General features: G+C 39.4%; 1 protein-coding gene across 1 annotated transcript; it reads left to right on the forward strand.

Annotated features, from left to right (window-relative positions):
• The first annotated feature begins 1,308 nt into the window (after window positions 1-1,308).
• On the forward strand, window positions 1,309-24,969 carry LOC132978528 (collagen alpha-5(IV) chain-like). Its single transcript, XM_061043732.1, has 51 exons — window positions 1,309-1,548; window positions 3,073-3,126; window positions 4,337-4,426; window positions 4,530-4,574; window positions 4,761-4,805; window positions 4,894-4,956; window positions 5,144-5,197; window positions 6,319-6,387; window positions 6,541-6,603; window positions 6,710-6,745; window positions 7,413-7,457; window positions 7,659-7,736; window positions 8,438-8,491; window positions 8,583-8,648; window positions 10,372-10,416; window positions 10,500-10,553; window positions 10,651-10,692; window positions 10,954-11,041; window positions 11,124-11,159; window positions 11,619-11,795; window positions 12,437-12,526; window positions 12,696-12,779; window positions 12,916-12,986; window positions 13,069-13,257; window positions 13,379-13,550; window positions 13,659-13,748; window positions 13,850-13,957; window positions 14,144-14,238; window positions 14,899-15,049; window positions 15,211-15,321; window positions 15,562-15,726; window positions 15,998-16,084; window positions 16,396-16,539; window positions 16,761-16,859; window positions 16,973-17,068; window positions 17,215-17,354; window positions 17,518-17,644; window positions 17,742-17,819; window positions 17,970-18,068; window positions 18,276-18,323; window positions 18,899-19,081; window positions 20,097-20,227; window positions 20,376-20,448; window positions 20,730-20,804; window positions 20,951-21,076; window positions 21,385-21,480; window positions 21,796-22,005; window positions 22,091-22,268; window positions 22,708-22,822; window positions 22,941-23,113; window positions 23,661-24,969. Exons 1-51 carry the CDS (start codon window positions 1,477-1,479, stop codon window positions 23,776-23,778), a joined length of 4,998 nt encoding a protein of 1,665 aa, XP_060899715.1. The 5' UTR covers window positions 1,309-1,476; the 3' UTR covers window positions 23,779-24,969.
• Window positions 24,970-25,279: the final 310 nt, after the last annotated feature.

Consider the following 25,279-nt stretch of genomic DNA (forward strand, 5'->3'; position numbering starts at 1 on the left):
CAGTAACACCAGCTACTGGATTTATTTGGAGACGTATAAATGTGAGTCACATAAACTATGTTGCAAAAACATACAATTTGTGTGCAATGTAAACAAAAGTGCTTGCTGCTCAGCTCAGCTCGTAACTCTCTGCCATGAGAGGAGACAGCAAGAATGTGGCCTAACCAAACTGTCATCCCACTTCAGGTGACACTACAGACTGTGTGTGTGTGTGTGTGTGTGTGTGTGTGTGTGTGTGTGTGTGTGTGTGTGTGTGTGTGTGTGTGTGTGTGTGTGTGTGTGTGTGTGTGTGTGTGCAACAGTGGTGTATAGCAGTGTTGTGGTGGAGGACAGCTTTATACAAATTCTCCATATTGGAATGCAAGAAGTCAGCAGACTTGTTGAATATTTCAGTAAACATGCAAGCAGAGTGTTTGCACTCAGAGGAACTTGTGCAGTAATTAACCCATGCATTAATTTTTAAGGAAAGCAAACAACAGATTTTTAGCAAAATATTACATTAGCTGGGACTTTGTCACTGGGCCTTTTTGACTGAATGTCTTATTTAATCTTGAATATGTTTTGATAAATGAGGTTACAATGCATTACAGCGTCACAATAGGTGTCTATAACATATCAGCATGCACAAGATCTTAAAATGAGAATACAAATGTTGTTGTATTTTACTAGCAATGACTTTGCAGTTATTAATGTTGTTGCAGTAGGACTCACATGAGAGGACGCAGAGTGGCAGAAGTAACAGAGGATCCCATCTCTCTCCTCAGCAGTCTGCTTAACAGTTGAGTTTTGGCCTCAGAACTCAATCTGCCCCCTGTGGTGTAAAAAATAAAGCATTATGACACCTGTTAGACATTTGCCAAATTATATTTAATCAATTACTTCTTATGAGATTAAATGTATACACGCAAAAAATATCCTAAAATTACAAATATTCTACGATGAAAGAATATGTAAAGAATATCCTCATTTTGCATATAATTGTACAGTATATCCCATGTAGCCTGTAGGTAGCAGCACAGCATGCATATAAAACAAGTTTCACAACTCACCAACATACAGAAGCTCAAATTAATCTGCATGAACTCGGTCATGCATCCGGAGCAGGAAAATCTCCAACAAGTTTCAAACTCACCTCCTGCCCCCTGTAACAGTACAAACTAAACAGAGTGTCTGCCACTGTTTGTAAGTGTATGAAATGAGATGAGGACAGCGATGATGATTGGGCTTGACCACATCAGGAAAGAACCAGACCACCTCCCTCTTCAGGGTCACGCTAAACATCTTCTATGGGCTGTCCTATCTAACAAGGCACTTGTATGCAGATAGAGAGCTTTAATTTGACTATAAGCCATGACCCAAAATCACCCAAAGTGTGGCAGTGGATTGATGCAATGTGAGGCTGCTTGATGAGGTGGAGGCTAAAAAAGTCAGTTTTTAACTCCTGAGCTTTTGATTTAACCGGTGGAAGGAACAGCCATGAGGAAGCCCGTCTCTATAATCTGCCTGATACTGTTTGCTGTCGCGGTGTTGGGCACTGGGGCCAAAAACGTAGGTATTTCATTTTTTCCTTGCTGACACAACATTGTGCAGTAAACATATCTGATTTAATCAAGCCAAAAGTAACAACCCTTTTTCTTGGATTGTTGACACTTGGGATACAGCCTTATGTGAAGTATTTTTTTTAAAGATCATACTGTTGTCTATTGTTTCTTCCATAATTGACAGCAGAGTTGGGTTCAGTTGCTAAAAATGTATAAGTGACCTAAAGCTCTTATTTCTTATAGTTAAGCTTTTAAACTTTGCGTTGCTTTGACTCTCCCACTTAAAAACTGTTTATAGGAGAAAAGCATCTTTCTATAACGATATGTTTCCTCACAGCCTGAACTTTGATATACAACCCTGTGGTCTGTTTGTTACTTTCAGTGTTCATCTTCAAACATCTTGTTTCCTGGAGAGAAGCACACTTTTTGCAGTCTGTTTGCTCACAAACTTCATTGTGTATAGTTTCCTTTAGTGGACTATGTTGGTGGGCCTTTTTATGGAAGGTCATGGAAAAGGGGTAGGATGCAAAAGGAAAAACAAGCTGCCAGAAGTGAGATTTATGAATTAGTTAGGATCTGTTCTATTTACATAAATATTCTTGTAGATAACCATATGGATGAAATGTTGAAGATGATAAAGGTCAATAACTGTAATAGCTGTTATATTCATGGATGTAAACTAAGTCTGATTCCTAACGAGGCAAAGATAATTATGTACGGTTCATTTCAGGCTCATTGTTATTTTATGTTCACTTGGAAATTTAATTCATGGAAGTAAACAGCCAACTTTTGAAGCGACCAGTTTCTGGGTATGAATAAATACATAAATAAATGGTACCATGCCCACTTTACCCTTTTTGTTAAATGGCTCGGCCCCGACAAAGATCAGTTGAATTTCAAATGTAATGCATCTGAAACAACTTTACGCTAGCTGTAATGGCTCGTATATGAGAAGCTGATAGTCTATTGTTGGCCTATGATTCAGCCTAGAGACAACCCACTATGTGCTCATTATGATTTGTTTCTTATCGTAGCTCCACCTTTTTCCAGTGTTGGCATCAATTAACCTTTTTGCTCGGGCGATAAGCAATCATTTTACAGCCTTGAATTAAAGGCTGCTGTGTTTAAAAGAAAGACAGGAGATGAAGGCTTTGTAACACTGGAGAATTATAGATGTTGTTTGGCCAAATTGCATCAATAAATCCTCCACTATTGCCCTAAAAAAAAAGTTTCCTCACTGGGGAATAAGAAATTATTGATCTGCACCCTGTTTGTAAAAGATGCAATTTATTGTTCACAGAAAACAGAGGACTGCGTTCAGTTACTGTGCTCCCAATCTGTGGACTGGAATTCTCCTGGGATAGTTCACGTTCAGCGCGACAAGTTTTGTTGAAAGTTTCTGCAAAATGGTTAATGGTTGCAAGAAATGATATTGGTTTACAGTACTGTACTGTAGAAGGGCATGTATTGTTATTTTTTCAAAATGGGGCTGTTTCACTTTGTTCTGAATTCTGTACCAATTTGTTTTTAGTGTGTATGCAATGGAAAATCAAGATGCCACTGTGAAGGACTGAAGGGAAGCAAGGTGAGTAGATCATTTGCTTTTTATGAAAAATAGCCCATTACTTATGTGGTGTACGATGATATAATACTGCCTCTTTCAGTTTTAAACATACTTATTTTAAGGGTTGTCTTTTTTTCTGTCACAAATACTGGCCTTATATTCACTACTCAGGTTAAGTACATAACAGGTCAGGTGTGTGCCTGCTCAATATTTGTATGTGATCGAAATGAATGAACATGAACACACTTTTCAGAGCAGGGTATTTTAATTTGTCTTTTTTTAGGGGAAAAACAAAGCAGGGCAAACACTAACTCTGGCTCTGTGGTTTTCATATCTACCAGTAGAACACAACTGTGTGGCAGTGAGCAAGAAACTCTGAAACTGAAACAGTTAATCCAACAGCTATCTTCATTCGGATTATTTATTTCAATCACTTAATCAATTATTTACATGTACCTATAGTGTGTGATGTCAGGTCTCCTGTAAATAACACCTACACTTTTTCATTTGTACTACACAAATATTATGATTCATTCAAATATTGAAAGCATGTCTCGCTGTTTAAAAAAAGGAACATTAGGTGCAGAGGCTAAATAGATATTATTTGAATAAGAACAAATGACTTCCTATTAGGTCTCTCTCAAAAATCTTTAAATTACCCTAAGAGAGACAAGTTAATTATTTCAAATCAATTTGAAATAATTAGCTTCAAGCAGAGAGAGAGCGTAACAAACAGAATGTTTCTGAGGGGATACATGTCACAATCAGCATTGGTGGTGAAAAACTCCTGTGTTGACGATATTCTATACTAGCATTAGCCAGTCAATAAGGTATGCAAAATGCAATCATTAAGGACATTTCAGGTACACGGATACAAATCCAATAAAAATATCTATTGATTTGAGCCTTGCCATACTTGACAACATGTTAACAGAAATCTTTATTCATTTTGAAAATTAACTCTCTGCTGTGATTGAGAGGTGTATAATTTAAGTTTTCACATACAGTAACTATATTTCGGTATAATTTACTGTCTCGCCATCCATTAACAGGGACTGACTGACTTACTGTATGATATACGTTAATTTACCAATATTACTAACAATATTTATGCATACAAATTTAAAATACCATCTCTATCCTTGATTATTGTTGATCATGGTTTTTATGTTACCTTTTCTCTTTTCTATACATTTGCCTCTCTCTCTCACATTCCCATACACTCACTCAGGGAGAGCGAGGTTTACCAGGAGAGAAAGGTCTCCAAGGGCCATATGGGCGTCCAGGACCAGATGGTCATGCTGGACAAATGGGACAAAAGGTAAACTTGTTCAAACCACTATTAGACTCAATTTGTTTTGCAGATTGGACAAATAATCCTTACGTAGATCACGGGATTCATTGAAGTTTTCTTGGTTTGACAGGGTAACATTGGACCTGAAGGATTCTTTGGGCCAAAAGGCGGTCAGGTAACATGACTGTGCTATAAAATGTCTGTTTTGATGTTTGTCTGGAGACATGCTAAATATGAGCTGTGTACAGTATCTATTTGTATGTGTATAGACAGAGTGCAAACATTGTGGCAGACCTTGTCAACACTCTGTAGCTCCTGAGTGCCTTTATTGAATATACTTGGTTTGATTCTGTGATTACAGGGGCCAAAAGGCAAAGACGGATTTGCTGGGTCTCATGGTTTACCGGTATGGTGTCTTATTCTCTAATACATTTTTTGCCATAGAGTGCTCGTTCCTCCATTCATCAGTATATTATTTTATTACTCTTTCTCAGGGTATCCCGGGTTTACAAGGGCCTCCAGGAGCCCAAGGGGCCTCAGGCTGCAATGGAACAGATGTAAGATCATATTACCTTTTTTTTTTTAAATGGTATTGTGAAATAAAATCTATATTACAGTTTTGGGTAATTCCTCAAAAAATAGAAAATTGAACTTTGGGTTGAGAGATTTTCGGATCACACTTTATTATATCCACAGAAAAGTGATGTAGTTTCTGCATATTTTGAACTCATTATATCCATTCAGGGAGACGATGGATTTCCTGGTATTCATGGGGCCCATGGCATTGATGGACATCCAGTAAGTCACAGAATCCAAAAAAATTACTTTAAGTTTTGTACAATATTTGGTTGTAGCATGTTGTAATACAAATATTATTATCTTTTGGACTATCTTTGTTTGTTGTTAGTGCTGTTCATAAAGAAACAAGTTTGAATTTTGTTTTTTTCTTGACTTTAAGGGTACACCAGGTCTGCCCGGACCAAAGGTAATAAAATGTTTTCTGTGCCATCACACAGTGTCAGTTGTTGTATTTTTGTAGGGTGAAAGTACAGAATTACGAAGCAATTACTGCCTTTCCGTTTATTAGCAGGATCCTGATGCATCAAGTACAAACAATAACATGACACAGCACAAGCAGGTGCCCTCTCTGCTTCCCAAGCTCCCAGAGCTCATTTTGGACTTAATCCATTTGAGACCAATAAGTTGTCTAGGACTTTCTTTGGTGTGTTTTCCTTCTGTACAGTGTGTCTTTCCATTTTTATGTGCAACAAGAACTGTGCTTATTCCCAAATCAGATTTGAGAAAGAACATTTTCCCTATATTGAGCAGGACAATGTGGGCGAAGTTGTCATTTATAACCTTTGTTTTAATTAGTAGAGTTACACACCTATGAGAAATTCGACAATTCTACAATTCACTTAGCAGACGCTTTTATCCAAAGCGACGTACATCAGAGAGAAAGTACAACACAAGCAAGGATCTAGAAAAAGGGAACAATGTCAGTAAGAGCAAACGATCAGCTTTGAGTCCGATTGGACACACAGGTGCTGACAGGCATTGCACAGAGGCAAAGCACAACATTGACGGCAGACGGCAGAAATCATTCCACTTCTGATTATTGCTGCTTTTTTCAAAAAGAAGTGAGGTATATGCCATCTTTCATCGAAGCAACACCTAAGAAAGTGAATATGCTCATTGTAATTCCGAGCACATGTCGAGTACTCAGATACATAAAGATGAGTTATGAAGTCTTATACAGAGTGACAATATTGTAAGTATAAATATTGAAAGAGAGTATTACAACATCTGCCCTGTAGCGTTTCTACATAACTGTAGTAAGCTATTCTAACACTAAATTAAGTCATTTCATCTAAACACCAACATCTAAAATTTCAACGAGGCATACTTCTCTTTCACAGGGTGAATCCAGGTTGTCAGTGAACGCATCACCAGGGCCACCTGGGCCGCCTGGGAGGGATGGAGAGCCGGTAACTATGGAGATAACTATTCATGCTGCAATTTTACAGTTTAAGACACCTTCAGTTAAGTAGATGTATAGAAATGAATGCTAAATTAAAATGTCCTTCTACATTTGAGTGTATTTACATCTACAATTTGAGGAAACTTCCCTTATATCTCAGGGAGATCAGGGTGTCCGTGGAGAGTATGGACCACCAGGGAACCCTGGACCACAGGGCTCTGCTGTGAGTAGGTTTTTGGTAGCCTTGCACTGAGTAAATAAACACTATTGCATGTTGGAAAATGTATTTTATGTCTCTTAATGAAACTGTTTGAGTCCTCAATTAACAGGGGTCTCTTGGACGTCAAGGGCAACCTGGATTTAAGGTAATACTAATAACGTTATTTTTGCTTTTGTGTGTACATGTTAGACACGGTATACACTTTTTAAGTTGTTTTTTGGGACTTTTTTGCCTTTATTAGATAGGATAGCTGAAGAGAGACAGGAAATATTGGGAGGAGAGAGCGGGGGATGACATGCAGCAAAGGGCCGAGGCTGAATTCAAACACACAGCCACTGCAATGAGGACTATAGCCTCTGCATGGTGTGTGCAACATAACTACTAGGCTATCCGGCTCCCCATTAGCTTGGGTATTTTCTGAAAGTGGCTGGAGAGGCTCGTAACAGCTGCAGCGCGCTGTTTTGGCATGCTTTAAAATTTCCCAGTTGTCAGTTTTTTGTCGTTGGCCTTGGTGCCCTCTGTGGATGTTCAGTTTTTTTGGCATGTAGAGTACAGTTCTGCTTGTGATGTGGTCCCCCCTCAGAAACTCCTCTCAGACAGGTAAACTACGGTGGTGATAGGATGTAGGGTATCAGAGGAAGAACATGAGTCCCTACCCATTGGCGAGAGTTTGCATAAACAAGGTTGATAAACATGGGAACCTGAAAACAACCAAACAGTGGAAAAATTTGAGGCTTGCAAAATGTTTTGAGAAAGCCAAGCAGACCTGATTATTTATACAAACAACTTACAACTTCATTCCCACCCTCCAGGGTCAAGAAGGATCAGGTGGTGTAACGGGACCTCGTGGTCTAAAGGTATTTTCTTTTTTTAACACACAGCTATATTAATAAGGTAAAAGTCAAATGAAGAGATGCTGATGCTGCATTGACAGACGAACAATATTTAATCATTATTTTTTTCTTACCTGTTATCATTTCTGTGACTGGATCATAACATTGTCTGTGTGTATTAAGTCTCATGCAAGTCTGAGATAGAGCTACGTTTGTTTTTAACAGGGTAGACAAGGACCAGTAGGTCCACCGGGGCCTCCAGGTCGGATCAAAGATTATCACACTGGGAGTTCATCGTTAAAGGTACAATAACTCACTGTGGTAAAACCATGTTTGTACAAACGTATCTTTGGGGTGAGGTACAAAATCAATATTGTGTCAAATTGTGTGCGTGTATCTGTCTGTCTGTCTATATGTCTGTCTCTGCGAGCCTCTGTAGACCGAACTTAATTCCATCTGTAGACAGAGCTGGAGCTGTCTGTCTGTCTGTCTGTCTGTCTGTCTGTCTGTCTGTCTGTCAGTCAGTCTTTGTAGAGGGTGCCTGATGTCCTTAGATACAGTGCTGATGAATTTATAGTAAGACATAAGTGCACAGAAGGCGACATGTCTCACACTTTGTTTGGATTTTCACATCCAAATTAAAAAGGAGCCCAATGGTGTCACACTTCACAAGCTGGAACTGATTCAGAGCAAGTTTTCACACTTCCACTTTTAAGCCACAGATCAAATAACTAGTTGGACAAAATAAGCAGATTTCTCTTAGTTTATGGAAATGTACAAGGGAGAAAGAGAGAAGATCAGGTAATGGGGAGTTCTTTCAGTAACCTGGAGGGAAGGTTAGAGAAAAAGCTCCTGTTCATTGGATTCACTTTATCTTAGACACTCTTGGGAGGACCAGCTTTTGTAGAAATATACAGGCAGACAGATGGACAGAGAGACAGGCTGTTATGTTCTGTTTTCAGTACAGCAACCAAAACACACCCTGAGTTTGATTTCTTTCTCAGGGTGATAAAGGACACCAAGGGGATTTAGGAGAAAAGGGTTGCAAGGGTGATCCAGTAAGTTTCTTTTTTTAAATCCCTCTTATCATATTCTCCTACTGGTTTTGTACATATAATAATTCCTGTCTGTGATTGGATCTTTTGTCAGGGAGACCCTGGTGATGGTTTCTCCTCTAAAGGAACAAAGGGAGACAAAGGACTGGAGGGCCCAGAAGTAAGATACTACATGTTATGTATTCCATTCACCCTCGCCCTTGAGCCTCCCTTTTAGATTATACACAATTGATATGTGTTGAGATTCCAAAACAAAGCACTTCTGCTCTACATTTGACCGACCGACATCTCCTCCAAACTTGATGTTTCAACTCCTTTACTTGGTTATTGGGGGCAGTAATAATGAGAGTAGTTCAGTAACAGGGATGATCAGCAGAGGGCAGTAATGCAGCATTAACCTCACTTTGATTTGCTATTAAACAGGAAAAGGAAACACAAGACAGAAAATAAATAGATTTATTTATGTGTCAGTTAAACTTAAAAACCAGAAGCTCCTTGTAGGAATTGAAAATGAAACTGTTCTTTTGCTTTTTATTTATGAACTCAAGTGTACATGATTTGAGATGTATTCCTAATATTTGTTTATGGTTTCATACAGAATCAAAAACTTTGTGAATAAATTTCTCAGTTATGCTTTTTCAGTGTTTGAATTGAATCAGAAATAATTAATTCCCAGGGGGCGTAACAATTGCTCCTACATAGAATATAAGTGTATAGATATAAGATCTAAGCAAAGAAGATATCGGATATAACCATAAAGATACAATATATTAGCATAAAGATATAAGATATAAGCATGAAGATAGATAGATTTAAGGGAGAAATATGATATGTCAATTTTGTACAATATAATAAAAAACAACTATATTGGATTAGATATAGCTATATAGCAGTATGTAAAACTAAGTGTATGTGTATCCAGACTATGAGTATGTAAAATATATGAGATATAAACAGATATGTGCATAATGGTTGTAATAAATGATTAAATAAGAGGGAGGTGTATACAGCTATGAAATAAGTGGAATTTAAAAAAGTAAAATCAGTCCACAGGGCAGACAGGGTGTCTGACTCTCAGAGGGAGGAGTTCTACATTCTGATGACAGGAATGACCTCCTGTGGTGTTCAGTGGTGCATCTTGAGGGGACGAGTAGAGCCCTGAATGTGCTACTGTTCTTTATCAGTAGGTCGTGGAGTGGGTGGTAGACAGGGTCTAGGACATTTGTATTGATACTATATGTGCTGTAATTTGATGTTTGGTTTTAATGCACCAACTTTTAATGCAACAATTTCCCACCATGGGAAAGAATAAAAATAACTTGGTAACACTTTATAATAACCATCATCTATAAAGGGTAAATTGATAGGTAATTAACTTTAGTTAATAGTTATTTATATATTTATATATATATCGCTGACAGGGTCCAACAGCGCCTCCACATGCCGTATATACTGCAGCACACGAGTGACATACGACGCTCTGGTCAACTCGTGCCGCGGCATATGCTGGTCTAGGCGACTCATACAGCACTACAAATCATAAGCAAACATGCTAAAATGTTGGTAAAATAACTATTAACTAAATTAACTATCAATTTAGCCTTTATAGATGATTGGTTATTATAAAGCGTTACCAATAACTTTTAGATTATCATCGACACACAGTTATTTCACCATGATTTTGTCTTATCGAATACCCATCATTTGAATGAGCAGTTTTATAAGGCTTTTACTATTTGAATGTCAGCCAAAGCATCGACCGTTCTAAATGTATGTCTATGTATGTCTAGAACATTAGAGCAAAATTTGAATCTGAGGCTTACCTGAAATTGTGTCATGTGTATGTATCAAGACATACTTTAATGTTTCTCTTTTTTTTACAGGGAAAGTCAGGGAAGGCTGGTGACCCTGGACAACCTGGAAATAGGGTATTGCATTGTGCAGAGTCATTGTGTTATTTTATGTATAACCTTTGAATACAATATATATGTATGTTGTTGTTTTTTTTTAGGGCAGATCTGGCCGCAGAGGTGATCTGGGATATTCAGGGACACCAGGAGGGATGGTCGGTGATCTGTCAGTGGCAAAAACAACATAATCTTTTGATGGATTAGTATGCTTTACAGTACATCATCATTGTTTTTGTATGCCTCAACATTAAGGGTGAAAAGGGAAATACAGGTCTCCCTGGTCCACCTGGAGATGTGAGTTTATTCTAATCAGTTTTTACTTTTTTTGTGTGTTTTGATGTTAGTTTTTCAAAGCCATTAATCTCTAATATTTTATTAACTAAGACAGACATATCCAGCAAGCCAAACTGACACATTAGTTGTTATATATTTTGAAACATACACTAATAAGAGGATGCTGATGACAAATTCATTTTATAGATTCTAAGATTTTCCCTATGGTAAAAGTGAATCAATCTATAGTTGCCTTGTAAATGTCCTGTATGGATTTGTTAGCAGATACTTGGGCCTGTGATGGAAGCACTTAAAGGGTACCCCGGAGATCCTGGCCCCCCAGGCCAACATGGACTCCCTGGGCAGCAAGGTAGATAACCAAAATGCTGTATGAGGACACCATCAAACATTAAGAAAAGAGACACAGAGGCTAAACTTTCCTTTTTTCTCAGGTGTTGTTGGGTTTCCTGGACCTGATGGACCTCCAGGTGTGCAGTGAAGATTTTATATTCACTTTTCCTATTTCTCTCTCTCTACTATTCATCTCTTGTATAGAATTAAGTTGTATTTAACAGGTAATCAATCAATCAATCAATCAATCAATCAATCAATCAATCAATCAATCAATCAATCAATCAATCAATCAATCAATCATTATTTGTATAGCGCCAATTCATAACAAGTGTTATCTCAAGACGCTTTACAAAAGAGCATATGGGATAATTTGCAGGCTAGATTTCTCCTTTGTATTCCTCGCGTTCCTGTTGTCCACACTTCCTTGCCGCTGAGGTGGGGTCGGAGCAAGCCGTGCATGAATGAGGACGGCGATGGATTAGGGGACGACACAGTCCGATGGTGGTGGCTGGGCGTCAGGCTGTGAGGTTTAAATGGTAAGACTTTTGTTTTACCTTAATCCATTATTCACAGTCTCACTTTACATTTTACAGGCCAGGCAACTGGGAGCTATGTGCCAGGACCACAGGGTCCCCATGGCTTTCCAGGCCCAAAAGGAGACCCTGGGGAGCCAGGGGCTATTTATTCAGGACTTCCAGGTCTGGATGGAGATCCAGGTGACCAAGGGCGTCCTGGGGATGTGGGCCCACCTGGACTACCTGAAGACAAAAGTGTGTGCAAATGGCTTACTCAATTACTACTTATGTCATTATATGGTTTTGCATTCTCCATAACTAGTTAAAGTTACAGTTGTAACTTTTGATACCTTTAATAACTCCACTAATGTCCTGCAGGAGTGATAGTACTGTATGTTTTAAGTTGAATAAACCTTTCTCTTTCTATAGACATTTTATCTTTAGTGTCTTGGGAAATTACTAGACAAGAGAGTCCATGTATGAACATGACTTATGAACATTTCCTTTTCTCTCTTTAACAGAGAGCATTATGTTTGACAAAAATGTAGATATCTAGTGAAGCTCATACACATTTCTGTTCCTTTACAAAAATGTACAGAAACATGATCTTTATTTGATGAAAACAGAGTTTTTTGTACTTAACCAATTAGAAAATATTTATCTGAGATTAGAAGGTAAATAAAAGAAAAGGAAAGATTAGCAGGGATATGAAAACATCAATATTTAAGATGGGGCTCAAAGCTCAAAATGTTATAGTGAAATGTCAGGCATGAGTTTATCATTTTGATTATTACTTTGTAACTTTTAAGTTACATCAAATAGCATTAATAGTAAAAAGTGAAAACAAATGGATGTATTTGGAGGGCGTAACTGATGGACTTTGCTGTTGTCTTTAGCTAACAGGGTCATCAAGGGTCTCCCAGGCCTGAAGGGAGTGAGGGGTGAGCCTGGACCACATGGATATGATGGGAGATTTGGAATGAAAGGTAGGAAATTCATGAATACATTTTCAGTTTTTATTTTATTGGTTTGACCTATTTTTATAGGACTGCTACGTCACATTAATTGAACAGTGCTTTAGAAAGACGAAGATGAAAAAGTTCAGATGAGGAAAGTATACTTCTTTCACAAAAATATCCCCATGATTCTGTACAGGGGGGAAGGGGGAGCCTTGTTTTGAGTGTTTCACATCAGGACCACCTGGACCACCGGGTCCCCGCGGTCCACCGGGTGGCCCAGGTAAAAAACACTCTCTCTATGAAACACACAGATCCCAACACCTTAACCCTGCAATCAATTACATTTATACTTTTAATTCTTGAGCTTATAAAAGTTTTATTTTGGAACTGACCTTACATGTATTTATGTCACTCAGGCATTAATCCAGGACCAGGGGCTAAAGGAGATCCAGGCATCCCAGGACCTAGAGGCTCTCCTGGAATACCAGTAAGAAAGTCTGTTTAAAAGTAGTTTGCTGTCATGATTTGTTTTTATTTTCAAACACTTAAACAATCTTTCTTCTTTAAAGGGCCCTAGTGGTGGAATTGGATTTCCAGGTTCTCCTGGACAAAAAGGAGATTCATCTTCCTACGACACCCCTGGGATTAAGGGAAACACAGGAGACCCAGGACAGCCTGGCAGGCCTGGTTCGGATGGCCTCCCTGGGTTTCCTGGCCTATCTGGTCGCAAAGGTGATCAAGGACCTCCGGGGGATTCGGTGAGAAGGATTTGACAGACTTAAGCTTAGCATTTGTACTTCCATTTTCATCTATGTGCTTCATCCAACCAGCATGAAAAAACATTTCCTGATTGTTTCAACAAGTTTAATTTCTCCCTAGTATCCTTTCCATGGGGCAGAGGGAGACCGTGGTTTCCCTGGTTCACCAGGGCCTTTGGGCAGACCAGGACCAGTTGGTAACCCTGGGCCAGTAGGGTTTGGGCCTGCTGGATATCCAGGAAGTAAGGGAGATGTTGGGCTACCCGGCCTGCCAGGACAGTCTGGAATTCCAGGTAAAGATGCATGTATACCGATATATAATTTAACAGAGACTTCATGAAAGAGCCAGACAGAAAGCCTGACAGCTGTCCATGTTGTTTCTCTCCATTAATCAATGCCAGGCCAGAAAGGGGAGCCAAGCCACATCCACATCATAGGACGTCCTGGACCTCCTGGATTTAAAGGTCTACCTGGCATACCTGGGAGCCCAGGTAACCACGGATGTGTGACAGATGGATGGATGAATAGATGACATATTATTCAATAGATAACATAAAAAAAACAACAGATGATAGAAGCATCTTTCATACAGGTAATGATGGAGTGCCAGGTATCCTAGGAAATCCAGGTTTTCCAGGACAGAAAGGAGACACAGGTGATGTTTCATTTCCAGGAGGGCAAGGGGAAACAGGACTTAAAGGTAATTCATGTGTTAATGAACTTATACATGAGAAGAAAAATGTGTCTTTTAGATAAAAGCCTGAAGATTCCCAGAGCAAAGTTTTGTATTGTCAGTATGTTCCTTGTTTTTTTTTTAAGTGAAAGTTTAATTTATGTATTATTCATGTTTCTTCCAATATTAGTGTTCATATGGTATGTTTTTCAGGTGACAAGGGGCGGCCAGGTCCATTAGGCCTTCAAGATCGGGGCTTCCCTGGTCAGCCAGGTCCACAAGGTCCTCCTGGTTCTCCAGGACCGAAGGTCAGAGAAACAAAAAAATATGCTTTGTATATTGTCAGCTATTGAAAGCTATAAACAACAAAACATGTAGTATTTTACTTGCCAACTAATCCAGATCCTGATTAACAGAAAAAAAACAAAAACTGTTGTTTAGACTTTTTCCTTTTTATTTTTATATTTTTGCATCTTGAACAAACAAAAAACCCAACATAGGTCAAGTAGTTGGTGCTTTAGAGATGCTAATAGTCTTTTCTTTTGTTACTTTTTGATGGAGCTGGGGTTTCTTACTTATTAGTGGCTGGAGCTTAATTTCCATCAAACAGTAAAGATAATGGTATCAATCTTCTCATCTAACTTTTGGAAAGAAAGCATATGAACAAATATTTGCTTATGTCAAGCTGTTTAACCAAATTTGTAATTTTTCCACCTTAAGAAATTCATTTCAAAGGTCAGTCTAATAGTACAATAACTTTCAACAAGAAGTATGGCGTCACTTCCATGTCCACAGAGCGGCCTGGTCGCCTGGTTACCGCACTATGTAACTTTGACAAAGTGTGTACAGTTTTACAAAGTGAATATTCATGATAGAAAAATAGCACAGCAACAATGACATAGTGTAAGCACATTTAATTATTTTGGTAATAAAACACAATTAATGTGCTTTATGTTTGTGATCATAAGGGTGATGGTGGCCCTGGATACCTTGGTCCTCCTGGAGCCCAAGGGCCTCCAGGAGTAGACGGGGATCAGGGGCCTGTGGGAGATCCTGGCCATCCTGGCAAACCTGGAAACCCAGGACTAAATGGCAATTCTGGATTTCCCGGAAAAAAAGGTACCATACATATCAAATAAAACATGAAACTGTAGCCTGCAGACAGACAGAAAGCCATTTACAGATAATTTTGTATGGCACACAGATACTAATGCATTCATGCAAATTCATAAAATCCCATGTTCAGCCCTTTTTTTTTTCTCTATTCAATCTCGATACAGGATATAAAGGTTCTGTAGGCCCCCCTGGACTACCTGGTGATAAAGATTCTTGCAAAGGTGAACCTGGACCAAGGGGAGAACCAGGACCAGATGGGTATCCAGGACATCCAGGTCAGTGTGTGTAGTGATGTTAAGGGATGTTCTTTACTGTCAGGTCCTCAAGTCCAGAGGGAAAAAGAATGCTGTAGGTGGATGATAAAAGTGGATTTAATGTCAAATATTATCCCTCCTAAAATGCAATTTACAGTAACAAATTTAAACAGTTCCTTTATATGGGACTTTAAAGCCCTCTCCAGTCTCTTCAGCTCCCCACCTTTATTTACTTCCTTCTCTTGGCTTCTCCTCTCCCAGGACCTAACGGCTCGCCCGGTGAGAAGGGAAATGCAGGTTTGCCAGGGTCTGGTCGTCCTGGCGCCCCTGGTGGGCCAGGTCTCATCGGGCCATCAGTACCAGGTCCACATGGGCTTCCTGGACAAAAAGGGTTAAGGGGACAAAGTGGTCTGCCTGGTGAACCAGGTACTGGATTGTTTCCCTTACAGACCAAAACAACCATGAAGATGTTTTATTCTTTAGTACAACATAGATGCAAGTTTCTTAAATCGTTCTTCTAGCAACTTCTGTACTTTTTAGTGAACCTTATTTCTATATCAAAAAAAGGAATTTCAAATATTCTTGGAAGAATTTATTGAATTGTGAAGTTCAAATGTTCAGATAGTGTAATAACAGAGTAAATGTATAGACATCTATTTAGATTTTTCCTTTAGATGTAATACTTGGACTTCTTTAGGACAAACAGGAGACCCTGGACCAGATGGGGTACCGGGATATGGACCAGATGGATTACCTGGAATTTCAGGACCACCAGGCCAAATTGGTAACACACAAACAACAACAGGCACACATGAAACAATATGATACATTATATTTCCCCGTAAGGAGATTTGTCGCAAACTTGTGTAAGACATACACCTACCTGCCTACGCATTAGTATTAATCATGAAAGAACAGTGAAAAAAAAAGCAGTAACTCACATATCATCCGCTTCTTACTTTAAATCAGTCAAAATTAATGAACAAACTCTTTTTACAGATCTTAAACAACTTCTAACTTCTGTGTTGTTGTAGTTTTGTCCTGTTTGGGATTCACCGTTATGACTGAATTATTGTTTCTCATAACCGTTTACAGGTGACCCTGGCCCGGATGGAGCAAGAGGATCCCCGGGGCCCCCAGGCATGAATGGGGAAACAGGTCCCCAAGGTATCCCGGGCCCTACATCGCCGCCACCAGTAGACATCATTTTGGGCCCCCCAGGAGACCCTGGTGACCTGGGTAAGCTTTACAGTACACTCTTCTTTTACAAGTATCGCGCCACAACAAATTTCCCATAGGATAGAATTTTTTTATATAACTGAGCTCAAATGTCCCTTCTTTAACGCTCCTCTTTTAAACTCCTCTTGGGATTGTAAAGGATATTCTCTTTTACCAGTCTCTGAATTACTGTATACTGCAGCTAACAAGACAGTGTTAGTATTATTTCTATACTCTGCCAGGTTACTCTGGTCTGCCTGGCCCTCGGGGAAACAATGGAAGAATGGGACCAGCCGGGCAGAGAGGGAGAGGAGGAGCACCAGGGGGCCCTGGAGAAAGAGGTTTGAAAACTCTTTTACATTCTTTAGTATTTCTTTTTGGGTACTCCTAACAATTATCATAATAGTAAACATTTTTGAGACTCTATGTATGCTGCATGCTCATCTGTGTCCAGGTCCCCCAGGTGATCCAGGTATTGATGGATCAACTTCAGAGGGAAGACCAGGACCTGCTGGAGCCCTAGGAGATCCAGGTGTCAGAGGGCATACCGGTGAGACCTCAAGTTTGCTTTATAAACATCCCTACTTTTATACACAATTCTTACCTTTCGTATCTAAATACAGAAACAACAGTTGTGCAGTTTTTGTTGTCTCTTTTTAGCATAACATGAATACTTGTTTTAAATCTCACTCGCAGGTCCAAAAGGATTAAAAGGAGATCATGGAATCCATGGAGCACCTGGTCCTGATGGTGCACCGGGTCGAACTGGTCCCAAAGGAATAACTGGAGAGCCAAACTACCATGGATATGGAAGGCCTGGACCCATTGGACAAAAGGTATTCATATAATAAAAATGATTTCTGTGGTCTATGTAACATGGCAACATAGCAAAGTGGAGTATAATCCGGTAGAATACTTCAATAATATTTTTAAAATATATTATGCCCTGATTTTTATTTCCCAGTTTGCTTTCCTCTTTATTCATCTTCCTGTCCGTAGGGTGAACCAGGGCTGACTAATACAAATGCGATGAAGGGTCAGAAAGGTGAACCAGGTTTTTTTGGACCATCAGGAATACCAGGAAACCGAGGAGCTAAAGGAAACCCAGGACCTGTGGGACAAAATGGTAATAAGCACTCATCCCAAAAAGTAGGCAGGTTAGGATTATTGTACAGTTTGCCTCCAGTCTGCTAAAACAACTCCAACCGACGCTGCTGTTCCAGGTCCACCAGGCTACCAGGGACCTAAAGGTTCAGACGGGCCTCCAGGATGCAAAGGACGCCCAGGACCTAATGTACCAGGTAATGTTATTTGAAATACCTTTTTACATTTAAGAATAGCTACAGGAACTAACTTCTTTGCCCCCACACAGCTTTACTGTTCAAATGATTAACACCAATTTTTTCGTGTTTCATTTTTCTTATTTATTTATTTTCATTTCTGAACCACAGGTAATCCAGGTGTGCCGGGTGTTGTCAGTTATGCAGGTCCAAAAGGCAACCAGGGCCGGGATGGGATCCCTGGACCACCAGGGCAAAAAGGAGAGATGAGTACGGGGAATCTAGAAAGAAAAGTTCTGATTGGCTCTTAAAAATGATGCATATGCTGTTTGTTACAAACTCTTAAATACTATTTGTATATATATTCCTTGTCCATGTCAAGACCTTTTTTTTTCTTTGGAGCAGTTCTCCCTTTCCTTTCTCAACAGTATCAATGTCGTGGCTTTAGCTCATCTATTCTCCATCTCTCCTCTACAGTTTTAACAGAAGGGACACCTGGCAGACGTGGACATCCAGGTCAACCAGGTGAGTCTCTGGTTAATATCATCATCCATGTCAAGGTTTTAACAAACTTTCCGCACTTACTACTAATACCTTATACTTCATTTTTTTTTATCTCTTAATATAATTTCAACAAAGATGAGTTTTATTTGACATGTGATGGTACACACACTTAATGTACCTGTTGTGTTGCATAGCACAAAACACATCTCATGAGCACCTCTATAAACCTCAAACGTTTTGATTCAGTTTTCAGGTATGGTGGAAAAGCAATCTAATGTTGGCAAAAAATAAAAAATAAAACATTGGAGCAGAAATGCAGATTTTCAAAACAGACAGAGATCAGACAGACCAGAAACACTAGAATAAGAAGAAACTGTTGGAAGGCTTAACACAGGGGGGCAAAGACTGGCTCAGGGAGGCTGAAACACATAGACTAAATATAATACAATGATATCAATGATCAAAAATTAACTTATTTCCTTTATGGAGAAGGATACATTTATTATTTTTTTATTAAAACGGATCAATTTTAATATATTCAGATAAGTTTCACTTTTGTTGCCATCATTACACATCTAAATATTTCATCTTTGTAGGTCCCTCTGGGAACACTGGTCCTCCTGGTTTATCTGTTACATCTCCAGTTGGGCCCATAGGAGACCAAGGATCCCCAGGTCCACCTGGGGCCCCTGGTTCGAGGGGACTACCAGGAAAAGAGGGCCCTTGTGTTCCTGGGTCAAAAGGAGACCGTGGCTTTCCTGGGACAGCTGGTGGCCCAGGTGAGGATGTAATGCTACTATAGATGTGCTGGACATCAGGGTCTCATATATTTCCCCTGTACATGGAGTGATCTTGAAGTGGACCACAATCTAAATTTGCTCATGATTTATGATGGAACACTTCTCAGGTGATTATTTATCTTTATAAGGACACATTGCAAGAATCGTTTTTTTATTTATGTTCTCTGCTGATTCCTGAAACTCTCAGCAGCTGTAGCCTTCGATCTGATGGACTTGTCATCTATGTCATTCCATGAACTCGCTCTGTCCTTAGTGAAAGCAGAGGCGATGCTTGTCAACAGGCAAGGCAGGCAACCGCTTGGGGCCCCAGACGAGCACGGGGGGGGGGGCCTTAGAGCTAACAAACTTTAACCAAAGCAGTGTGCAAATTTTGCAATGACAGTCGGAAACCTCCCTAAGGGGGCCCCATCTGACAGCACTCCAACCAAAGTTCATCAATGAAAGTCAACAGAGAAAAGTGAAGAGGAATGATCAGTCTATTGGAGAGAAAAAAGAAACGGGAAAAAAGGGGAGGAGTAGTAATCGTCGGGACGTTGGCAGACACGATGGTGATGAACGCTGGTTGGAGGGCCACCAAATGGATTCTAGACCCCCACAGACTCTAGAATCGCAACTGAGTGAAAGTGCTAGTAGTGTGTTTGCTCCAGCATCTTGGTCCGAGCTTCAGAGCCCCCTAAACTAGAGCATTTGGTTGGCTTGGAAGATTTTAACAATGATAAAGGATCGATATACCACTGTATGCACATGTTTCTCTGCTCAACACTTCTGATTTATTGATTGATTGAAGGTCTGAATATATTGAATGAAAGTCTAAAGATTCAACATATTGTTTGTCTAGTGCATGATCTTCAAAATCATTAAATATAAGCGCTCTTTTAGGTCTAATTGATTTTCTTACATGTTGATTCCTTGTTCTTCCCAAGTTACCACATCATGTATTTAAATGTACTAAAATGATACTTAGCAATCTCTGTCCTCCTTACCTCATATCTAGGTTTTCAGGGTCCACCTGGTCCTCCAGGGCCTACAGTGCCTGGGTTCAAAGGAGAAATAGGGAACTCAGGTCCTACAGGAAGCCCAGGCTATAGTGGACCACCAGGAGATCCAGGCCCTCAAGGACCTTCTGTAAGTGAACCCAACTGATTATTTGGAAAAAATAGGTTTTAAAGTTACAAAAGTAACTGAGAACCTCTTACGTTTAGTCTTCAAAAAGTCACTGCAACTCTTAAAGTCTAATCTCTGACCTTTTATTGTTTTTTATTTCTTTCCTCAGGGTGAAAGAGGCAGACCTGGAGTCCTGGGACCAAGAGGTGATTCCGGTCCTCCAGGAATCCAAGGCCCTCCTGGTAATCTATCATTTCAACATCAGCCTATAAATGAAGATTTCTCTTTGACTTTTCCCCAGACAAAGGCAGACGTGTCACCACAGAAGAGCAATAGTCCACATTAGATTTATGTTCTGGCAGCTTAGGTGAAAAACAAATGGGACTGAGATAAAATGGGAGAGAGAACACTCAGATATATGAGGATTGATTCTAACCTTTGTTTGTGAAACCTTATAAAATTTTATTTAAAGGAAATGTAGAAAAGCTTATATCTTTAACCATTTATGACCTTTGTGTTTCAGGTGAAAGAGGAGACCCTGGATACACCCAAGGCCCACCTGGCCCACCTGGGGTGAAAGGTTTTCCTGGACGACCTGGTATGGCAAATAGCCTTCTAACTAATGCTCCCAATAATCAAGAATAATATTGACTAATTACTATCTTCAGAATTGAATCTATCTGTACAGTTGATCAGTCTGTTAATTCTGAACTATTTCAAATTACTCTTGCTTCACTCTCACAGGCTTAAAGGGCAGACAAGTTATTGGCAAGGTGATACAAGAACAAGGAGATCCTGGCTTTCCTGGACCCCCTGGGAATAAAGGGGCCCAAGGGAGCCCTGGACCTCCAGGACCAGTAGGCCAACCAGGTCCAACATCTTATATGCTCATAGGTTTTATATGATTATAGGATAGTACACATAACTTTTCAGTTAACAGGTAACACACCATAAACAAATAAAACACATTGATTTAAGAAATACATTTACATTTGTTTATGTCACATCATGGATATTTATTGTTAAGACTTTATGCTCATTGAACTATTTTTTGCTTGCTCATTCTAACCATACTATGATAATAGATCACTTTTGAGCTGTGCAGAGTATTTAAAATGTTGCCACTTTGATTGCTGCTTTTCTTTGCACTTTTGTGACACTGAAACTTTCTGTAACAGGTCAGCCAGGCGTCAAAGGACAGCGTGGCCCCAGCCCAGCAGGCCAGCCAGGATTTATTGGCTACAAAGGCGACAAAGGAAGAGGAGGACTGTCAGGTGTGTGTGCCTGGTTGTGTGTTTGTGTAAATATACATGTGTGATGATCATGATAGGACTATCCTTTTAAATCTTTCTACATGTCCTCATATTATGATACAGTGGACACATTTGTAAGACTATCCAAAGTTAAACTTGGTTGTGTGCTACATGAAAAACATGTATGTTGAAGGTGAGCCATTGAGGGATTCGGTAGGATAATGGGTATTCCCTTTGCACAACGAAACAAAAGACTCCCCAAACAAAGTGATGACACCATGATGGCTCTTCATGATTTTAACTTTTTCTTTTATAAATGATGTTCTTCCTCTGCAGGTTTGGAAGGACCTCCTGGAAATCCAGGCAGCAAGGGTCCTCCAGGGTTGCCAGGCAGAGCTACTTCAGGTTATGCTGACAGTTTCCTGTTCGCTCGACACAGTCAGAGTATGTTGGTACCTGAATGCCCTCATGGCAGCAGCCTTATCTATTCTGGTTACTCCTTCCTCTTCATCAATGGCAATGAGAGAGCTCACGGCCAGGACCTTGGTAAGTGACTGAACAGCAGCTTTTGCGTCTTAAAATAATGTGTTGTACTTGAGAAATTGTTGTGACCCCTTATACTGTCTTTCAGGCACCTCTGGAAGTTGTCTCCCTCGTTTCTCCACCATGCCCTTCATGTTCTGTGACACTGAAACTAACTGCCGCTATGCTTCTCGTAACGACTACTCCTATTGGTTGTCCACCAGCGAGCCTATGCCGGCCAACATGGTTTCCATCACAGGAGACAGGCTGGCATCCTACATCAGCAGGTGAAGGAGTACATACGCACAGTCCGAGAGTAAAAAGAATAGAATAGTATTTAAAGACAAACATTAAGAGCACATCATAAAAACAATCAGGCTCTATAAATGAAGGTACAAATAGTGCAAAGCAGCTGTCAGGTTCAACAATCAGTATATGATACATACAATATAACATTACTACCTGCATGTATATTTTTTTAGCTACATTGTGTACAAATCAGATCAGTCAAAGATTCGTGTTCAACAGATAAATCTGAATGACTTACCAGACTCTGTGTCAGACACTACTCGAATAATCCCAAAGTAAAACAAAACAAGGCAGTGTTGTGTTTATTATAACACACTTCGAATGTATTTAGTTGGATTTTCATGAACTGGAAATGTTTTCATTCTATTAACAATGACTGGGAACATAATGTCATGTCCATGTGCATGGCTCCTTTAGGTGCTCAGTGTGTGAAATCACCTCCAATGTCATATCCGTGCACAGCCAAACAACTCTGGTACCTGTATGTCCCAGCGGCTGGGATTCCCTGTGGACTGGATACTCATTTGTCATGGTAAAGAAATAATTTTCCCTACTTGAAGTCTTTGAGGTTCTCATATGCTGCCCCCCCCCCCCCCCCCCCCCAAAAAAAAAAAAAAAAGAAAAATGTTTTTAACCTTCACACATTTTAGCAAACGGGTGCTGGAGCAGAGGGCTCCTCCCAGCCCCTGGTGTCTCCCGGCTCATGTCTGGAAAGTTTCCGCCAAGTGCCCTTCATCGAGTGTCACGGCAGGGGGACGTGTAACTATTACCCTGACTCCTATAGCTACTGGCTGTCCTCCCTAGACCCCAACAATATGTTCAGGTAAACTGCTGCCTCCTGTGGAAACAAGCATGGAGGCATTTTTTGTTTAATATCACATCATTAACAGTTCTTTTAAAAATAAAAAAAATAAAAAGATAACCTTAATAACATTTAATAATTGAAAAGCTGTTTCAGAAAGGATGTAATTACACTAATATCTCAGAAATGTCATGAGTTTGTGCAATTTGACAAGTAATAGTTAAGACCCATTTTTTTACTGTAATGAGGTATTTACCAAAAACTAGGATTTATAATGACATATATTTACATTCCTATATTTAAAGATTATTTTATGAACGTTTATTGCCTGTATGCTGTGGTAAAAGACTGATAATGGACTGGAAAGTGACGGGAGAGAGAGAGGTTGACACACAGCAAAGGACCTAGGATGGAATTGAATTCAGTCTTGCGATAAGAGCTCAGCATTAAATGGTTTATGCTCTACCAGGTGAGCTACCAAGCGCCCCTATAATTACATTTCTAACAGGTTGGTTGTGTGTTTGTGTGTGTGTTTTTGTTTGTTTGTGTGTTTTACTGTCTCCTACAGTAAACCTGTTCCTCGGACAGTAAAGGGACCCTCTCTACAAAGCGTCATCAGTAGATGCCGTGTCTGCAGGAAACTATGGCAAAATAGTCGAGACAACCCTCGTGGGGACAACTTTTAACTTCAAACATTTTCTTTTTTTTGATGTGATTTAATTATGAGTATACTGTATATATAAAATGTGAGATCAAACAATCTGTTTCATGTTCATATCAATTGTTAAATGGCTCTTTTGGAGTTTGACATTCTTTGTTTCTTGTCTTGCTCTAAATAAAACTGACATCAGCACATTTCTTCCAAATTGCCAATCATCTTTAATGCCTTTTATTTTATTAGAGCTGATGATAATGTGAACTGTAATTAATTTGAAATTTAGTGAACCATTATATCTGTATGCGAGGCTGTACAATAAGACCAGAGTAACAGCCCTCAGTAACAGCTAGTAAGCTTCTAGTAGGATTTGTAGTAACAATGGCAACACACTGCAAAGCATAACATAAAGCTTCATTAGAGATATTTTGCTATTTTGTAATTTTTCATTGTATATGGTTTTAATGTTGCAATAATCAGTGACTAATGAAAACTAGATTTGGACCATGTATACATTAAGACCTGCTCTTCACTCTGTATAACACCCTCTTATTATGTTGCCATTTTCACATGACTAATGGTGTCTTGGATAAAAATGTGACTCAATAGTCCTGATTTGTGCAGCCATCAACTAGGAGAAGATAATGAACCCATCAATTTAGTGCTGCTGTCACTGATGTGTGTTTGCTTGTTTGTTCCAAGTGAACTCACAGGACTGATGCAGACTCGGAAATGGATGCTGTAAAAAATATGAGGTCACAACAAATGGCACGCATGCTCATAAAATGTTGGTTGAACACATTTTAAGGTAGCGAGTCAGAATTGTTTGTTTTGCTGTGTTTTGAGTAATTTGTGCCTTCACTCTAAAATCATCTCTTTGAACTCCAGCATGTTAAATGGAGCATGGGAATATTTGCATTTTATGACTCATACTGCCTTAAACTTTTTCCACTAAATTCCAAATGAACTGAAGGGAGACAAATCTTTGGCTGTCTCTGTGGCTCAGGGGCTTAAAAATGAATATTTAGATCTTTGAATATTTTTGTGAAATGTTTGTTTTTATGTAAAATTCCTCTGTAATTGGTTGGTTTATTTGGAGAGTAATATTTAAATTAAAATGAAGTAAAATAATGCTAATTTCTACAAAATTCAATGTATTCCAAATGACCACAGATCTGTAAGAAGCTTTTATCAAAAGTAAAATTATTGTTTCTCCATCTTACGTAAATGGCCTCATTTTTCTTTTTCCTTTCACCATCTTATTTCTCCGCACTACTCACCCAAAAATCGATTACAGCAGCATGTCCCTAAGGGACAGTCATTCAAGTTTATTCATCCAGATCAGACACTGTGATTAATACATGCAAACTCCACATATAGCTGGATGCAAAACGATCACAATAATGTCCTGAAACAACACTGTGTTTGAAATACTGTTGCTTTTTGGCACGCAGATGTTCCAAGATATCGATTGCTTGGAGTCAGAAATAACAAATAGCCTCATATGCTTATGTAAGAAAGTGAGCTTACAC

Source organism: Labrus mixtus, chromosome 8 (genome assembly GCF_963584025.1).
Source record: "Labrus mixtus chromosome 8, fLabMix1.1, whole genome shotgun sequence".
NCBI classification, from domain to species: Eukaryota; Metazoa; Chordata; class Actinopteri; order Labriformes; family Labridae; genus Labrus; species Labrus mixtus.

Coding starts and splice junctions, on each gene's coding strand:
- LOC132978528 (XM_061043732.1), top strand. CDS start 1,477: ATGAGGAAGCCCGTCTCTATAATCTGCCTGATACTGTTTGCTGTCGCG. Junction 10,554..10,650: donor CAGGGACACCAGGAGGGATG/GTCGGTGATCTG, acceptor CTCAACATTAAG/GGTGAAAAGGGAAATACAGG. Junction 11,796..12,436: donor TGGACTACCTGAAGACAAAA/GTGTGTGCAAAT, acceptor TGTTGTCTTTAG/CTAACAGGGTCATCAAGGGT.